Source organism: Bos indicus, chromosome 22 (assembly GCF_029378745.1).
Source record: "Bos indicus isolate NIAB-ARS_2022 breed Sahiwal x Tharparkar chromosome 22, NIAB-ARS_B.indTharparkar_mat_pri_1.0, whole genome shotgun sequence".
NCBI lineage: Eukaryota > Metazoa > Chordata > Mammalia > Artiodactyla > Bovidae > Bos > Bos indicus.
In genome coordinates, this window is record NC_091781.1 from 13,960,131 (window position 1) to 13,980,549 (window position 20,419).

The 20,419-nt window shown below is 40.1% G+C and overlaps 1 protein-coding gene across 11 annotated transcripts in view; it reads right to left on the reverse strand.

Moving 5' to 3' along the window:
- Positions 1-20,419, reverse strand: part of ULK4 (unc-51 like kinase 4) — a 521,313-nt gene that overhangs the window by 217,390 nt on the left and 283,504 nt on the right. For all 11 annotated transcript variants that reach the window (XR_011562944.1, XM_070776132.1, XM_070776127.1 and 8 more), the window contains one exon: positions 15,826-15,931. Coding sequence is in view for 10 of the 11 variants with exons in the window: in XM_070776132.1 (XP_070632233.1) it covers positions 15,826-15,931 (106 nt within the window). In the remaining variant the exon portion in view is untranslated. The remainder of the gene's footprint in view (positions 1-15,825; positions 15,932-20,419) is intronic.

Genomic DNA, 20,419 nt, shown 5'->3' on the forward strand with positions numbered 1-20,419 from the left:
CCCCAGAGTTGGCCCATCAGAGAGTAGCCTGCCTCTGGAAAGCACTGTGGTCGAGAACTTGGAAGTGCATATGAACATAGAGGGAAAACAGAGACAAGAAAATAAGACTAAATTCATGGAAACCTCAACAGTAAGATACAGGACAAACACAAATATAGAGAACATTCTACTCATTTTCAACACTCCATACATTTAAAATGAGTAAAGTGGGAACGTTAATATGAATTTCTTTTCCCTGGCTTGTGTTTGATAGGAAATTTTCAGGATCTTCTGATTCTACAGCTTCAAGGAAGTTACTTCCAAAGTGAACTTGCTATCTCGTGAAATACATACATTAAAAAAAAAAACTCTTTTTAAATTTAGTCTTTGCTGCCAAAATAATTGCTACTCTCAAAATATTCATGCTCTTTGTTGAAAACTGTGGCATCTTTATTGAAAAGTGGCTGCCCAGTCAGACTTTCCAATGCCCAAAACTCCATCCTCACATAGCCCAGAAACCAGATGTCACTGATCAATGTGAGCAAGAGGGACATGTGTCATTTTCAGCTGGGTTTTTTTGTTAATTTTGGTAAAAATAATATCTAACATAAAACTATTATAACCATACAATTCAGTGACACTAAATACATTCATAGTGTTGTGTAACCAATGCCACAATTGCCAGACCACCTTCACCATCACAAACAGAATCCCTGTACCCATTAAATAAAAGTCCTCACTTCCCGCTTCTCCCAGCCTGTGCTAACCGCTATTTCACTCTCTGCTCCTATGAATTTGTCTATTCCAGGTACCACACATAAGTAAAATCATACACAATGTGTCCTTTTTGTGTCTGGCTTCTAACATATAGTGTAATATTTTCAAGGTTCATCTACATTGCAGCATGAATCAGAATTTTATTTCTTTTTATGACTGAATAGTACTCTGCTATATATCTATCTCACATTTGCTATCCATTCATCTGGAGATGGGCTTGCCTTTCAGCTATTGTGAATAATGCTGCAATGAACATTCATGTGTAATTTATCTGTTTAAGGCTCTATTCCACTTCTTTTGGGCATATACCTAGGAGGGGGATTGCCAGATCATATGGTAATTCTATGCTTAACTTCTGAGGAATCACTATTGTCTTCCATAGCAGTCATACTATTTCACGTGGCCACCAGCAATGTGTGAGGGTTCCAATTTCTCCACAACTCACCAACACTCATTATTTTCTTTTCTTAATAAAAAAAAAAGTTGTGATCCTAATAAATGTGAAGAAGTATCTCACTATAGTTTTGATTTGTATATCCGTAATGGAGAAGGCAATGGCAACCCACTCCAGTGTTCCTGCCTGGAGAATCCCAGGGACAGGGGAGCCTGGTGGGCTGCTGTCTATGGGGTCCGTCTATGGGGTCCCACAGAGTTGGACACGACTGACGCGACTTAGCAGCAGCAGCAGCAGCAGTGACAAATAATGTTGTGCATCCTTTCATGTGTTTATTGGCTATGTGGTTGGTTTTTTTTTTTGTTTGTTTTTAGAAATATCTATATGAGTCCTTTGCCTCCTTTTGAATTAGGCTGCTTGTTTTTTTGCTGTCAAATGTTCTCGCCACAAAAAGGAAATGGTAATTATGTCATGTGATATAATTGTGTATCAAATCAACATAGTATATATGTAAACTATATCTCAATAAAAAAGAAAGAGAAAGGAAAGAGTGGGATGGAGGGAGCACAGAAAGAAGGAAAAAAGGATTCTACAAATAAATATCCATTTATAAATAAAAAGAACAATGGCCATTCAGAATGGCCATTATTAAAAAGTCTATAAAATAATAAAGAAGAGAAAGTGTGTGGAGATAAGGGAACCCTGCTAAACTGTTGGTGACAATGTAGACTGGTACAGCTACTATGGAAAGCATTATGGAGGTTCTTTAAAAAAACTAAAAATAGGATTGCCATATCATCCAGCAATCCCCCTCTTAGGCATGTATCCCATGTGTGTGCGCTTGGTCGCTCAGTCGTGTCTGACTCTTCTGTGACCCCATAGACTGTAGTCCACCGGCCCCTCTGTTCATAGAATTTTCCAGGCAAGATTACTAGACTGGGTTGCCATTTCCTCCTCCAGGGGATCCTCCCGACCCAGGGACTGAACCCATGTTTCTAGCATCTCCCGCACTGGCAGGCAGATTCTTCACCACTGCACCATCTGAGAAGCCCAGTCATACATTCAGAGGAAACTCTAATTTTAACAGATACATGCACCCCAGAGTTCACAGCAACACTATTCACAACAGCCAAGACGTGGAAGCAACCTAAACACCATCCACATGTAAATGAATAAAGAAGAAGCGGTATGTTACACACATACAGCACACACACGTACACACACACACACACGAATACTACTCAGTCATTAAAAAAAGAATGAAATAATGCCATTTGCAGCAACATGACCTAGAGACTGTCATACTAAGTAAACTAAGTCAGGCAAAAGATAAATATATCACATCACTTATCTGTGGAATATGAAATATGATACAAATGAACTAAGTTTGTATACAAGTATGTATACAAATGAACAAAGTTCAAAATAGAAACATTCACAGACATAGAAAACAAACTTATGGTTACCAGAGGAGAAAGGGGTAAGGGGATGAATTAGGAGTCTGGGATTGGAAGATGCAAGCTATTGTGTATAAAACAAATAACAAGGTCCTACTGCATGGCACAAGGAACACAGTCAATATCTTATAATAAACTATAATGGAAAAGAATATGAAAAGGTACATGTGTGTGTATGTATTGGATTGGCCATTAGGTTCACTCGGGCTTTCCATATGCTGTACGGGAAAATCCAAATGAACATTCTGGTCAACCCAATGTGTATAACAATCACTTTGCTGTACACCTGAAATTAACACAACATTGTAAATTAACTATACTTTCATTTTTTAAAAAGGGGGCTCTAAGATCATATTTGTGAATTTTTCAGTACACTGTATTATAACCTACTGGAGTGGGAAAGTTATGATTTAAAATGTCTGATGCTGCCTTAGAATCTAGTAACTTATCTTGGGCTTCACTTTTCTTACTCTAATGATCTGCTTATATGGCCCCATGAGAGGGCTGCTCAGCTATTTTTAGTACTTATTTTCAAATACTTATGCTAAGTTTACTAATTATACATGACAAACTTGCATATATTATCATTTAATAAATCAAAGCTATGAAATGGGTGCCATTACCCTAAAGAGATCTCACCAAATAAACTGTAGACCTAGGATTCAAACCCAGCTACTTCAATGACCACACCATGTTACTTTCTTCCACTCACATGCTAACTTCTTAACTTTCTCCCTAAATAATGGATTCATAACCTTCCTTTTTTCTTGGAAGATAACTTTAAAAGTCTTTCAGTAGCCCTCTAAGAATTCATAGGAGGCTCAACGCATTGTATGCTATTTCCCGACACTATTATCTATTCGCACCCGCTATAATGTGTCCCTCCTTCCTATTTTTAACATGTTTTTAATCTGACCTTGCAAAAAGCTTGTTAAATGTCTTTTTCTTTTCTTTCCTTGAAAAACTTTTCTGATAAGTGATCATATGGCTTGGATATCTCAAAGTATTTCAGATTAAGAAGCCTAAGTGAGCGCTGGTCAGTAGACTCTTACGAAGGGGAGTGAAGACATGCAGGCCAGTCAGTCTTAATGGAATACTAAAGAAGGAAAAGTGGACAGTTCGATCTATCCAACACATAATTCTTCATATTTCAAGATTAAGGTAAGATAAAATAAAAAGAAATGAGTAAAGAATCATTGCTTGTAAGTCTGTAGCTTCCCAAAATGGCTCTGCAGAAGCCCAGATTACGTTCTCAGTCTCTGCCAATGGCTTTTATCATGCTTCAAAGCAACAGGATCTGCTCCTTGCAGATGACTTAGCTGGATTCCAAAAGTGGAGAAGAACTGGAGAAGAATTGATGAAAAAAATCAGTGAGCAGCTCAAATTACACACACTTTGGCGGCCTAAGAAGAATCCAGCGAATACTTCCTTGTGGATATCAGGTTCTCAACACACACACATGGAGGGAAGAGACCTGTGAAACCGCACTGCAGAGGAGCGCAGGCAACACACGCGGCCCCGCTTCTCCTGGGTGAGACCGGGAGCAGGTGCAGAGACGCAGAGCACTTCTCCAGACACGGAACATGAGCACCTCTCTGGGTGTCGGTGCACATCTACTAAACAGCTACCATGCCTCAGCAACTGCGCCGGAGTTACCGTTGTGAGTGGGAAAGGCGGGTTCCGGTCTCTGGGCGGCTTTCATCCTACCAGATGGCATGGACATTAACCAACTAATTCTATAGCTCATGTTTTCATTGAAAGTGAAATGTGTGCAACAAAGGAGAATACGGGGTATCACGCAAGGTTTTCTGGAGGAAATGGTGTTTGAACTGAGCACTGATGGAAGGAAGAAAGTAAGAAGGATGGGGAACGGTGGGTGGGGCCGCACAGAGCAGAGAGCAGCATGGCGCCTGATGGAACCAGAGACAAGCTGGCTGTGGCCACAGCGCAGACAGAAGAGGAGGCGGTGGCACGAGAGGCAGCTGGTGAAATAAGAGCTGTTTGTTATGGTAATGATTCCAGTCTTGCTCCCAGGAGCAGCAGAAAGCTAGCAGAGCGAGTAATGTGGTAAGATTTGCCCCCTCAAATGATCATTCTGGCAGTCACTACATGAAAAATAGATCAGAGGGTTGTCATCTTCTCCAAGATTCTCCTGTTCCCAAGGTCAGTCCTACACAAATCATGAACCTATGCTCAGTGTCCTTAACTTTTGGGGAATTGCAAATCAACACCATGTGAGACATCACTTCACACCATTAGGATAGCCATAATGAAAAAGGACTCAAGATAACAAAAGAGTAGAAAGGGTATGGAGAAACTGGAATCCTCATAACATTGTTGGTGGAAATTTACAGTGGTGTAGCCACTCTGGAAAACAGTGTGATGGGGAAAATGGAAAGGGAAAAGGTGAAAGTAGTGACAGATTTTATTTTCCTGGGCTGGCTGCAAATTTACTCCAGACAGTGACAATAGCCATGACATTAGAAGACTCCTTGGAAGGAAAACTGACAATCCTGCTGCTGCTGCTAAGTCGCTTCAGTCGTGTCCGAATCTGTGTGACCCCACAGACGGCAGCCCACAAGGCTCCCCGGTCCCTGGGATTCTCCAGGCAAGAACACTGGAGTGGGTTGATAATCCTAGACAGCCTATTAAAAAGCAGAGGCATCACTTTGCTGACAAATGTCTATACAGTCAAAGCTATGGTTTTTCTAGCAGTCATGTACAAATAGGAGAGTTGGACCATAAAGAAGGCCTCGTGCCAAAAAATTGATGCTTTCCAATTGGGGTGCTGGAGAAGACTCTTGAGAGTCCTTTGGACAGCAAGGAGATCAAATCAGTCAATCCTAAAGGCAATCAACTCTGAATATTTATTGGAAAGACTGATACTGAAGCTCCAATACCTTGGTCACCTGATGCAAGAGCCCACTCACTGGAAAAGACCCTGATGCTGGGAAAGATTGAGGGCAAGAGGAGAAGGGGGCAACAGAGGATGAGATGGTTGGATGGCATCACTGACCCAATGGACAAGAATTTCAGCAAACTTTGGAAGAATAGTGGAGGACAGAGGAGCCTGGCATATTGCGGTCCCTGGGGTCACAAAGAGTTGGACAGGACTTAGCGAATGAACATCACCACCTTACTGAACAGTGTCTTGTCAAATTCAAGCAATGCCCATTCTCTGTTCAATTAAAGTTCAATATTTTTGACAGCATTCGTATCTTATATATTCCCACTATATTCATTTAAAATGAGAACAATTTCTAAAAGTAATAGCTGGGTTAAACCTACTCATTGCATAAGAATTTACTTTAGATTCAAAACTTCACACAGATATGAAGCTAATAGGGGCAGTTTGTTAGTGCAAAGTTTTAGTGATACCAAGGTAGTGAGAAATAAGAAAAGTTCAAACGTGATGAAAAAGTGAAAGTGTTAGTCACTCAGTTGTGTCCAACTCTTGAGACCCGATAGGCTGCAGCCCGCCTGGCTCCTCGGCCCATGGAATTCTCCAGACAAGAATACTGGAGTGGGTTGCCATGCCCTCCTCCGGGGCATCTTCCTGACCCAGAGTAAGTAGGTAGTCAGTAATTACCAACCAGTCTCCTCATCTTCGGTTCAAACTGAACTGCAGTCTGGCCATGTTTCCAAATCGCTCTGGACAACACTGACCCTGTGCTCCCCGAACGCACAGCCAGCTCTACTGGTTTTTCCTCTCTCCTCGCTCAGTGTCTCCTCTGCTGCGGCTGCACTGGCCTCCCTGCTGCTCCTCTCCCACCAGGCAGGCTCCCACCCTGGATTCACACCTACTGTTCTCTTCACCCACCTTCACCCAGGTATCTGCACGGCTGCTTCCTCACTTCCTTCCAGCTTTTACTTAACCATCACCTTCACAGTGATGCCTTCCTTGGCTCCCCAGGGTAGGATTTCAACCCCACCTCCATGCAGACACCTCCAGCCCCCTTTTTCTTATTTCTTTTAAATTAGTGTTTATCATCATGTGACATTTAACATTATCTAACATAAACTTTCTTGTTCATTGTTTTGTTTGTGGTTTATTTTTTTCCATCAGAATGGAAGCACCATGCAGGCAGAAATCTTGCTGGTTTTGTTCATTTTGTTCATTGTTCATTCCTCACACCAAGGACAAGGCCTGGTATATAAATATTTGTTGACAGACTGAATGAACTAGATAAGAGTGGGAAATCATCTGTTTTGTAAATAAAATCTTAGAGACACAGTCATGCTCATCCCTTTATGTATTTATTCTCTATGGCAATTTTTGTGCTTATAGGAGCAGAATTAAGTAAGATGTATGTATTTATTATGATTTTTAGATTAAGCCCTTAGGGCAAATATTCCATTTTTTCTTCATGCATCTTCACACTACTATGAAGGCAGTAATCTCTTCTGAATATATTCATTTAAATTTAATTTTCAGTTTTTCTTGAGTTGAATCATAATTTAACAACTAAATTTTACAAATATGTTGATGTGAAGATTTGAGAGCAGTTTTGGGAGAATTTGAGTTAGGTACTGTACAAGAGGGGCTGGAAAACCATGGCCAGGGGGTTGGCCACCTTATTTTGTAAAGAAAACTTATGGACACAGGGCCATAACCACTCACATCTGGATTCTCTGTCCTGCTGCCTGCTATACTGGCAGTATTGAGCAGTAGTGGCAAAGATCACATGGCCTTACAAGCCTAAAATATTTACTATCTGGTCCTTTACACAAGAAGTTTGCCAACTTCACCTCTTTAACATCATTCTGAACATTATCCTTAAACGTAAAAGAATCGAAGAGAGCTATTAAGCACACTGTCAAAGCCCAAACAACTCTCACAGTAATTTTCTGGTATCTTGAGGAAACACCAACTTAGGCAGTTTTATAATATACCTAGCAAGAAATGAGTGTTCTGATTTCTGACACACCATGAACCCATGAGGACAAACGTAATTTCCCTCCACGGTCCTTTGGAGGTGCTACAGTTTTTTGGCTGCTGCAGTGTGTCATGTAAATCCATTATGCTGACAGCTCTGCTAGTAAGACTGAAGCTGGAATTAATATCCATTATCAAAAGGTCATTGCACAGGAATGAGCCGGCATCCAATTTTCAATGTTAATAACAGTAACATTTTTTCAAATATAAACAAAAGGTCTTACTTTGTTTTTTAATTATTTCCCTAAACACTTCATTTAAAAATGAAAATGTTAAAGCAAAAAACCTGGATGATACAACGCAGCTGCACACTGGTGACGTGTTGATGACCCTGCCTCTCAGAGTCTGTGTGCTGTGGGGTGCGCAGATGCTGTGCTGGGGTTCTCACCTGTACTGCCCACCACACCTCATGGAGTCTAAGATGCCAGAGATCATACGGAACCACATCATTTTATGTACCACTAACAAAGAAAAAATGGTGCCACTTACATGGCACACACATTATCACTTAGAACTGCGTCTTGCACTCAATGCGAGTGCTCTGAGACATACTGTGATACGGACTTTCTCATACATTGCCTTTATGACACACAAAAAGGGATTCTAAGTACATTTAATTGGTGGAGTTTTTCTTAAAAGTTCTTCCCATTTGGAGACTGACTCCTCTTATTTGTCAACCTGGAATCGTCCATCTGTACTGTTTAAGTTTTGCTCCATCAGAACATAGATGTAGGACAGTACTATGACGCATCACTTCCGAGGTGTCTGGGTTCATTTACAGGACACTCATACTCATTCCACAAGGCTCAACACACACATGCCAGCAGCAGAAACTACCCTGGGACTGCCATCGGGATAGCAGTGTTGATGTACTTATTGCAGAGATACTAAAAGGTGAGGCAGGAAAACGTACGCTTTAGAATTCATCCCTCCACTAACTGTTAGTATGTGGTCCGACAATGAAATTCAGTCAGACGCTCGCCTAACACAGCACCATACTGAAGCACTTAAAGGCAGGAATAATCATTTCCACTTCATCTGCACTACAGCTCACTTATAACAGGATGATTTTCGAAGTATTAATGTTACAAGTAACTGTAATGTTTGGAATAGGGAATTTAATTCTGTATGAAATGTAATGAATATATACATCGATGACTGAGCCAGAATTGATCCAAAATAAAAACTAACAAGAAGACTTTATTCAAACCAACCACAAACATTCAAGCCCATACAGTGACAGATCATTAGTGACTCCTCATGTGGCCACACCCCACTGAATCTTAACACACTCTGGGCTTGCAAACACTCAACAAATCTCTTACCCAGCTTTGGAAAAAGCAGCCACACACTGAGTAGCCAAGAAGTCTGTAGAGCAACAGAGTATAATGAAAAGACAGACCTGGTGTATCTCTGGAGAATGGAAACAGACTTTCACAGTCACATGCCTCTCCTTCCCACTAACCACTAGTAAGGGCCAGCAAAGTGATCCCAGCCTCAGTGTACCCCTGGAATCCCACACTTATCTGCTTCCTCGCCCCACCACACTTGCAGCCTAACCACCTTTCTTAAGACCGCCTGGGCTCCTGATGATTTTGTTCTAGCATGCAGTAAACTTCCTCGTGAATCTTTTGACCTTGAAGGGCTTAGTCTTATTCTTTGGTAGGAAAGGTCTATAGTTTTTAATTCACAGCCCAAGGAATTAGTCCAGAGCTTCCCAGGTGGTGCTAGTGGCAAAGAACCTGCCTGCCAATGCAGGAGACATAAGAGACATGGGTTCAATCTCTGGGTCAGGAAATGGAGCAGGAAATGGCAACCCACTCCTGAAAAAAATCCCATAGACAGAGGAGTATGGCAGACCACAGTTCATGGGGTTGCAAAGATCTGGACACAACTGAGGTGACTTAGCACAGCATGCACAGGACATGGTTGAAATGCTATGGAAGGTCTAGACTAGCATCTGGTTTCAGGCTGATGTAACTTTACTTAGGTCCACAGTAGGGTACCACCCAGTAGCTATTCTTACATCCCCCATGAGCATAATCTCTGCTATATCAATCCAGCTCTCAACCTTATGGCATCGGCCCTGTCCTCTTTGTAGGCCTAACAGAATCCTGTTCTGCGCACGTCTACTGCAGCCCAGCCCTCACAAAGGACCTGTGTGAAACCTCCATGTAGACTTCTGGGCCCGAGCCCTCTCTGCATCTTTCTCTTATACTCTGCCTTGTGAACCTTCACTGGTTCTCATCCCTGAACACTGAACTCTTTCTCCCTAACTGGGCAAGACCTTGGTATTCTTCTTGGACCTTGCTTCCATAAACAGACAAAAAACAAAGAGAACAAAAACAAAGAGTGTTATGAGGTTCACCTCGTGTTTCCCTTCTCAAGGCTCAGAACCCAATGTTGCCTATTTTCCAATGACTGAAAACAACACACGTTTTGTTGAACTTTCCTGTTGTTTGGGTGGGAGGCCATGTTAGTATCAGTTACTGTCAAGACAGAAATCCTATATGCACTCTCCCAAGTATACCTATTAAATCATGAAAACTGACCATATATTAGCTACAAGAAAACCTTAATAAATTCTAAAAAGACAAAATAGTACTGCTGAAACTTGCTGACCATAATGCAATAAAACTAGAAAGAACAAAATTAATAAAACAAAATACGCCCTCACTGTTAAACAATTATTGGCTCAATGAAGGAACGTAAGCCAAAACTGAAATATATGTAGAAAACAAAAAGGATGGATGCACTACAGAGCAGAATCCAATACTGGAAGAAGATTCATAGCTTTAAATATTTTAGTGATTAAGCAAAAAGGAGATAAATGAGTTAAGCATTTTATTCAAAAAGACAGAAAAAGAATGAAAAAACAACTTCATTCACAAGGAATGAATCAGTAGATAAAAGAAAAAAAATTTGTTTTCAACTAGGACTAATATGCAAATTTCCAAACTGGCCTAAAAATTATATGCACATTTTTATATGTACACAAATGCACACATAATAGTTAAAACCATTATCTTAACTAATCAATAAAATTACAAAAGTGCAAATACATACATAATATATTTTTTGGAGTATATGTATTATATATAATATATATATGTATATGTAAATATATATATATTTAAATACACATATAAAATATATATGAAAAATGGAAGCAGGAAGTTAACTTCTGAAACCTAAGAAAATAAAAGAATTATGAGAAGCTATTCTGTCCAAGTCTATAGATTTGAAAGTGTGTGTGAAATGAAGACCTTCTAGGAAAATATAATATCCTATAACTGACTCTATAAAAGATGGGAAATGAAAAAAGATTTATTATCACTGTAGAAATAGAGAATGGTGTCAAAGAGCTATCACAGCTACCGTACCTTCAGGAAAGAGAACCAGCCATATGGCTTCACAAGGGAATTCTATCAAACTTTTAAAAGATAGTATCTAAGATATCTAAACTGTACCAAAGCCCAAGGAAGAAAGAAAACTTCCTTACAAAAAGAAGCAATACAGCAATAACACCAAAATCCAGCAAAAAAGAAAGAAACAAGAAACAAAACTATAGATCAATCACACTTATGAACAGCAATGGAAAATCCTGAATAAAAGATTAACAAAAACCTGAAGCAGCATAATTAAAGAATATTATATCACAATTAACTTTGCTTACTGATCCAAACACTAGGGTGGTTGCATATTAGATACTCTATTAAATATAATCCATGACATGAACAGATCCAAGGAAAAATCAGTTGATCATTTCCAGAGGGGTCAAAAGTCATCATTATTTATTTATTATTATTAATTCTTGATTGCAAAAGATAAAATGTAAACACTTCCTTAACCAGAAGAAAAGATTCTGAGGCAATACCAAGATATCCTCTATATCATTCTCATTGAATCTTGCAATTGGACTAGAGAGAAAAAGTAGAACTATAAAAATTAAAGACTGTTTCTATTTGCATTCGTTATTATTACATAACCAGAAAATAAAGAGAATCATCTAAGCCATCACTATGGAAAGTAATAAGAGAATAAACCTAGGGACAAAGTTAATAAACAGAAATAAAAAAAACTTTCAAACACATACTTAAAAAAATAATTGAGAACTATACTGGTAGAAAATTCCTTATTTCCAATAGCAAGTAAAAAAGGATAAAATACATGGGGAGAGATAAACAGGAAGAAATACATATGGCCTAAATAAAGAAAACTATAAAGAAAGTAAGTCAAACAAATGGGAAAACATAATATGCTCTTAGATCTAGAAACAAGTAATCTCATGTGCCCTGATGGAAGTATACACTGTCAGGCTGCTTACAACAACCTGTCACACCCATGGAAATTACAAACGCATATACCCTTTGAGAAGGAAATGGCAACCCACTCCAGTGTTCTTGCCTGGAGAATCCTGGGAATGGGGGCACCTGATGGGCGGTCGTCTATGGGGTTGCACAGAGTCAGACACAGCTGAAGTGACTTAGCAGCAGCAGATACCCCTTGATCTAGTTATTCTAACCCCAGGAATTTACTCTGTAGATAGTCCTGCTCCCATGCGAAGGTATGTGTGCTTAAGGTTATTCATTGCAGAACTGTCTGCAAAAGCAAAAGTTTGGAAATTACTCATATCCATTAGATTACTGGTTTAGAAACAGTGGAAACAGTGGCTGCCTTTATTTTTCTGGGCTCCAAAATCACTGCAGATGGTGACTGCAGCCATGAAATTAAAAGACACTTACTCCTTGGAAGCAAAGTTATGACCAACCTAAACAGTGTATTAAAAAGCAGAGACATTACTTTGTCAACAAAGATCCATCTAGTCAAGGCTATGGTTTTTCCAGTAGTCATGTATGGATGTGAGAGTTGAACTATAAAGAAAGCTCAGCACCGAAGAATTGATGCTTTTGAACTGTGGTGTTGAAGACTCTTGAGAGTCCCTTGGACTGGAAGGAGATCCAACCAGTCCATCCTAAAGGAGATCAGTCCTGAGTGTTCATTAGAAGGACAGATGCTGAAGCTGAAACTCCAATACTTTGGCCACCTGATGCGAAGAACTTACTCAATGGAAAAGACCTTGTGCTGGGAAAGATTGAAGGCGGGAGGAGAAGGGGATGACAGAGGATGAGATGGCTGGATGGCATCACCGACTCAACGGACATGAGTTTGAGTAAACTCCAGGAGTTGCTGATGGACAGGGAGGCCTGGCACACTGCAGTTCAAGGTGTCACAAAGAGTCAGACACAACTGAGCGACTGAACTGAACCCATAAAACAGAATAGGATGCTGCTATATAAAAGGATAAATGTTTCAATGTACTAAAATCCCTCAACTCTTGGCAATATTTATTATCGTTGAAAATGCACATTCCTCTTAAGGTAGAAAAAAAACATTTCCAACATTTAGGTATAGTGACCAGTAGAAACACAACTCTAAATGTTGGGGGGGGGGGGATCAGAACTGAGACTTAAAGATTTTATCCACTGATCTTCGGATTTTTTTTTTTTATTCACTGATCCTTAAAGATTTTATCCACTGATCTTGCATTTTTTTATTCACTGATCCTATTCAAATTTTATTTTCATGAACATTCAAATGAGACATTTTAATTATACAAAAGTAGTAAACACTGTGTTTAAGATGTAAAAATATTACCAACTTGACCTATAGATTGAATGCCGCTAAGTCGCTTCAGTCATGTCCGACTCTGTGCGACCCCATAGACAGCAGCCCACCAGGCTCCCCCGTCCCTGGGATTCTCCAGGGGTGAATCTCCTGGAGAGGCTTGCCATTTCCTTCTCCAATGCATGAAAGTGAAAAGTGAAAGTGAAGTCGCTTAGTCGTGTCCGACTCTTAGCGACCCCATGGACTGCAGCCTACCAGGCTCCTCCGTCCATGGGATTTTCCAGGCAGGAGTACTGGAGTGGGGTGCCATTGCTGTGTCCAATCCCAATCAACGTCCAAGCAAGTTATTTTATGAGTATCAACAAGCTGACTCTAAAGTTTACATGCAGGAGAAGAACCAAGGTGAAGGACTGACGCCACCTGACTTCAAGACTTACCTTAAAGCTACAGTCTTCAAGACAGTGGGTACTGGTGAAAGTATAAAGCAAATAGGTCAATGGAAGAGAAGAGAGAGCCCAGTAACAGACTTGGATAAATACAGTTAAATGACCTTTGACAAAAGAGCAAAGGCAACACAATGAAGCAAAGACAGTCTCCCCAACAGTGCTGGAACAGCAACATACCAAAAAAAAAAAAAAAAAAATCTACCTTATACCATTCACAAAAGTTAATTCACAATGGGTCACAGGCCTAATTGTAAAAATTCAGAACTACAAAACTCTTAGAGGATAATGCAGGAAAAAACCTAGATGACATTGGGTATGGTGAAGACTTTTGAGATAATAACACCATGGACACGATTCATACAAAAAAAATTCACAAACTGGACTTAACTAAAATTAAAACTGTGGCTTTCCAAAAGAATTAAAACACAAGCCACAGATTTGGAGAAAAGACTTGAAAAAGACACATCTGATAAAGAATTTTATCCAATATATGCAAAGAACCCTTGAAACCCAAGAGCAAGAAGAAAAAATAATCCAATTAAAAATTAAGTTAAAGATCTTAGCAGAGACCTCCACGAGAGAAGATACACAAATGGGAAACAAGAATATAAGAAAATGCTTCATATTGTATATACCATCAGGGAAAGGGACATTAAAACAAGGAGCTACCATGACACATTTAACAGAACATCCAGAATCCAGAACACTGACTACACCCAGTGCTGGCAAGGGTTCTGAGGAACAGAAACTCTCATTCACGTTGGGAATGCACAGCGGTACAGCCACACTGGAAGATGGTTTGGCATCCCTTAAAAAATGAAACAGTTAGCATACTGTTAGCAAGTGCACTCTTTGGTATTTACCTAAAGGAGTTCACAATTTATGTCCACACAAAAATCATAATACATATATTTATAGCAGCTTTATTCATAATTGCCAAAATCCGGGAGCAACCAAGATGTCCTTCATTAGGTAAATGGATTAACAAAGCTGCAGTACTTCCAGACAATAGAGAATTTTATTCACTACAAAAATGAAACGAGCCATCAAACCATGAAAACACATGGAAGAACCTTAAATAAATATTACTAAGTGAAAGAAGCCAATCTGAAAAGGTGACATACTGTATGATTCTACCTTTATGACGTTCTGGAAGGGGCAAAACTATGTAGACAGTGAAAAGATCAGTGGTTGTAGAAGGCAGTGGGGATGAACAGGTAGAGCATAGAGGACTGTTAAGGCAATGAAAATATGCTGTACAATATAATAACGATGGACATATGTCATTAGGCATGCATGCTCAGGCACTTCAGCTGCATCTGATTCTTTGCGACCCCATGGACACAGTAGCCTGCTAGGCTCCTGTGTCCATGGGGTTTTCCCGGCAAGAATACTAAAGTGGGTTGCTCTGCCCCCTCCAGGAGATGTTCCTGACCAAGGGACTGAACCTGTGTCTCCTGCGCCCCTGCACTGCAGAGGTGAGTACCTTAGTATTGAGTCACTGGGGAAGCCCCAAATGTCATTATACATTTGTCCAAACACAGAGACAGTACAATATCAAGAGTGAGCCTGAATCTAAACTATGAACTCTGGGTGATGATGATATTAGTGTACATTTATCTTTGGCAAAAAAAAAAATACCACTTTGATGAGTGATATTGATAATGGGGTGTGCTCTGCATGTGTGGGGGGGGTCAGGGTTATATGGGAAATTTCTGTACTGCCCTCCCAATTTGGTTTCAAAACCTAAAACAAACAAACAAAAAAAATGAACTCAATTGAGCTCTTTAAAAACTTTTAAAAGTTTTTCATTTCAGTATTATAGATATGCATAAGATGTAAAGTAAAGCCACCCTCAACTCATCCAGTCTCATCTTCCAAGGTAATTTTGACCATATATGTTTATATTTTGATTGGCAGCAAAGTCTACATAGGATGCTTACATTTCCATTTCTGGATCTATCATCTATGGAGTGCCTATTGATTTTGTGCCATGAACGAGAATGAATTAACTCTGAGATACTATCACAATCCAACCAGACTTCCCATTTGTGCTGGTAATATTATCATTATTTGTAGACCTTTAAGCATCTATTTTGATTGATCAACTCTAAGTAGTACTTGTTAACTGTCTACTATGTGAGATGAGGAAACTTATAAGTAGGCAAAATTCAACATAATCAAAGATGAATTCTAAGAAGCATTTACCTTGTTCGTAAAGTAGCTTCATATTCGAATCTTTGCAGGCAACCAGATTGTTGAGCAATGCAACCACACTCTGCATGGTGTTACCCAGAATGTTCTCCTGATGTTCCTGCAACAGAGTACCATTTTCATCATAACTGTACAGAAACAGAGTAACATCATTACATCATAAAACAGACAAATGGTCACATGACCGACCTCCCTTCATTCTTTGCACAAAGTTGGGTGATAATCTTTTTCCACTCAGATGGGGCAAAATTTCTCTGTGTTAAGGTCCCATCGATGAGTCAGGTGAGCTGGGAGGCACCGTGAACCACTCAGGGCACCAGCATGGTTGCATGCTGTCCCCTGCCCACGCGCTGAGGGACAACCACTCTGCCCTCGGGGCTTCTGATGGGCAACTTCTCTGACTAGAGATCTAGTACGTGGAACTTAGGAAACTACACCTGAAAGTGACTTTGAGATCCAAAAGAAAAACTTCTTACAGAAACATTTCTGCAGTTTTGAGAGTCGACCGTGACTGCTTTTTCCTTCCTCACTCTTACACATGGCTGGTGATGTTGAATATGACTTACTGCCGCACTGCTTCAGTGCACTGAACTATACAGGGGCCTGAAAGAGTGAACTCCGCTTTCCCTAACGCTTCACAGCTCATAGCAGGACGTAACTTTGGTCCAATTTCTCATTGAGAAGACACAAAAGATAACTTCTTTCTAACTTTTTAAGGGATCCCAAAGATTTTCTTTTGAAATACTTTTAGAGTCACAGCAGAATTGTAAAGACAGCATACAGAGTCTCCATACACCCTTCACCCAATTTCCCGTTAGCATAATCCAACCAATGCACGTTGATCGAAACTAAGGTACCACTGGTATGGTGCTAATAACAAAACTGAAGACTATTCAAATGTCACATTTTCTGCTAACATCCTTTTCTGTTCCAGGATCCAGTCCAGGATCCCATGCTGCACTGAGAATTAAGTCTTTTTTACAACTTTTATTTACAAAGTGCCCACTGTTCTAGGCACTTGGCTTATATCAGTGAAAAAAACAGGCCAAAATTTTAAAAAAAATTTCCAAAAAAGCAGCCCCACCCTTGTGGAATTTACATGTAGCAGTGGGGGAAGACAATAATTACATTCTATGTTAAAGGATGAAACACACTGCAGGAGGAGACAGAACAGGGGACAGCAGTTTGGGGGTGCTGTAGGGGAAGGTTACAACTTTAAACAAAGCAAGTAAGGGACACCTCCTTCAGAAGATGACATCTGGACTGTACTTTTATTATACTGCCAGGTTCTATTTGCTTGTTTTAGAATAGTCACATCAATGTTCATGCAGCGTGGCATTCTGTATGATGTACTCTGCATATAAGTTAAATAAGCAGGATGACAATATACAGCCTTGACATATTCCTTTTCCGATCTGGAACCAGTCTGTTGTTCCATGTCCAGTTCTAACTGTAGCTTCTTGACCTACATACAGATTTCTCAGGAGGGAGGTCAGGTGGTCTGGTATTCCCATCTCTTTCAGAATTTTCCACGGTTTGTTATGATCCACACAGTCAAAGGCTTTGGCATAGTCAATAAAGCAGAAGTAGATGTTTTTCTGGAACTCTCTTGCTTTTTTGATGATCTAGCAGATGTTGGCAAGCTGATCTCTGGTTTCTCTGCCTTTCTTGAATCCAGCTTGAATACATGGAAGTTCATGGTTCATGTACTGTTGAAGTCTGGCTTGGAGAATTTTGAGCATTACTTTGCTAGCGTGTGACATGAGTGCAATTGTGTGGTAGTTTGAATATTCTCTGGCATTGCCTTTCTTTGGGATTGGAATGAAAACTGACCTTTTCCAATCCTGTGGCCACTTCTGGGCTTTTCAAATTTGCTGGCATATTGAGTACAGCACTTTCACAGCATCATCTTTAGGATCTGAAATAGCTTAACTGGAATTCCACCACCTTTACTAGCTTTGTTTGTAGTGATGCTTCCTAAAGCCCAGTTGACTTTGCATTCCAGGATGTCTGGCTCTATGTGAGTGATCACCCCGTGATTATCTGGGTCATGAAGATCTTTTCTGTATAGTTCCTCTGTGTATTCTTGCTACCTCTTCTTAATATCTTCTGCTTCTGTTAGGTCCATACCATTTTGGTCCTTTATTGTACTCATATTTGCATGAAATGTTCCCTTGTTATCTTTAATTTTCTTGAGATCTCTAGTCTTTCCCACTCTATTGTTTTCCTCATTTCTTTGCATTGATTGCTGAGGAAAGCATTCTTACCTCTCCTTGCTATTCTTTGGAATTTGGTATTCAAATGGGTATACCTTTCTTTTCCTCCTTTGCCTTTAACTTCTCTTCTCTTCTTGGCTATTTGTAAAGCCTCATCAAACCATCTTGCCTTTTTGCATTTCTTTTTCTTGGGGATGGTCTTGATCATTACCTCCTGTACAATGCCACAAACCTCTGTCCATAGTTCTTGAGGCACACTATCTATCAGATCTAATCCCTTGAATCTCTTTGTCACTCCCACTGTATAATTGTAAGGGATTTGATTTAGTAGTTTTCCCTACTTTCTTCAATTTAAGTCTGAATTTGACAATAAAGTGTTCATGATCTGAGCCACAGTCAGCTCTTGGTCTTGCTTTTGCTGACTGTATAGAGCTTCTCCATCTTTGGCTGCAAAGAATATAACCAATCTGATTTCAGTTTTGACCATCAGGTCATCAATAACCTCAGATACACAGATGATATCATCCTTATGGCAGAAAGTGAAGAAGAACTAAAGAGCCTCTTGATGAAAGTGAAAGAGGAGCGTGTTGGCTTAAAACTCAACATTCAGAAAACTAAGATCATGGCATCCAGTCCCAACACTTCATGGCAAATGGATGAGGAAACAATGGAAACAGTGAGAGACTTTATTTTTGAGGGCTCCAAAATCACTGCAGATGGTGACTGCAGCCATGAAATTAAAAGACGCTTGCTCCTTGGAAGAAAAGCTATGACCAATCTAGACAGTATATTAGAGAGCAGAGACATTACTTTACCAACAAAGGTCTGTTTAGTCAAAGCTATGGTTTTTCCAGTAGTCATGTATGCATGTGAGAGTTGGACCATAAATAAAGCTGAGCACCGAAGAATTGATGCTTTTAAACTGTGGTGTTGGAGAAGACTCTTGAGAGTCCCTTGGACTGCAAGGAGATCAAACCAGTCCATCCTAAAGGAAATGAGTCTTGAATATTCATTGGAAGGACTGATGCTGAAGCTGAAACTCTAGTACTTTGACCACATGATGCAAAGAACCGACTCATTGGAAAAGATCCTTATGCTGGGAAAGATTGAAGTCAGGAGATGAGACGGTTGGATGGCATCACTGACGCGATGGACATGAGTTTGAGTAGGCTCTGGGAGTTGGTGATGGACAGGGAAGTCTGATGTGCTGCAGTCCATGGAGTCACAATAAGTCGGACACAACTGAGCGACTGAATTGAATTGACATCAGTGTCTCCAGTGTTAGTGGCCTATGAGTGACATCCTCATCTGAATTTAGTATCAGTTTGATGATACCCTTTGTCCCTTCATTTTATTCCACATTTATTGTGCATCTAATATCTACTTCTGGGTGAGATGGTAGAACTCCCTAGTATTTAATAAAAGCAACTGGGATCAGTGTAATTTTACTGGTAAATCTTCAAATATTTTTTTCAAAAACATCTTAGCATCTATACTGATCCAAATTTATGTCCATTTTCTAAGAAAATCATCTAAACTGTCCCAAGTTTTCAAACATACTGTAACAGAATCATACAGAACTCTCTCTCCTATCTTCACCTATATTCTCTGAGCTGACTGACATCACCTTTTACACTATCTCCTCCCTCTTCTTGATCAGACTCACCAAAGCCTTGCCTATATTATTGGTCTTTTCAGGGAGCCAGCTTTCCATTTGTCAAGAATCTACACTTGTGACTTTGAGTTGGTCACTACAAATGCACACAATTCCTACTTCCCTCGCCTAGATATATAGGAGGATGGCCCTTTCCTGCCCACTCATACTTAGAATTGCCCCAAAGACTGGCTTTGGCCAATTGAACTCATTTGGGCAGAAGTTTTAAAGGCTAGAGATGGCTTCACTGTCCTATCCTTCCTCTGCCTTGTGACCAGTCTGGAGGGAAGATGCGCCAATAGCCCAGGCCTCAGAATGAGGACACTCAGCAGAGCTGTTCGGAGTCCCTTGATGAACACACAGCTTCAAAAAGCTCACACACACACACAAAAATCAACACGTGTTCCCCATCCTGAACCCCCCTCCCACTTCCCTCCCCATACCATCCCTCTGGGCCATCCCAGTGCACCAGCCCCAAGCATCCTGTATGCTGCATCAAACCTGGACTGGCAATTTGTTTCTTATATGATATTATACATGTTACAATGCCATTCTCCCAAATCATCCCACCCTCTCCCTCTCCCACAGAATCCAAAAGACTGTTCTATACATCTATGTCTCTTTTGCTGTCTCACATACAGGGTTATCGTTACCATCTTTCTAAATTCCATATATATGCGTTAGTATACTGTATTGGTGTTTTTCTTTCTGGCTTACT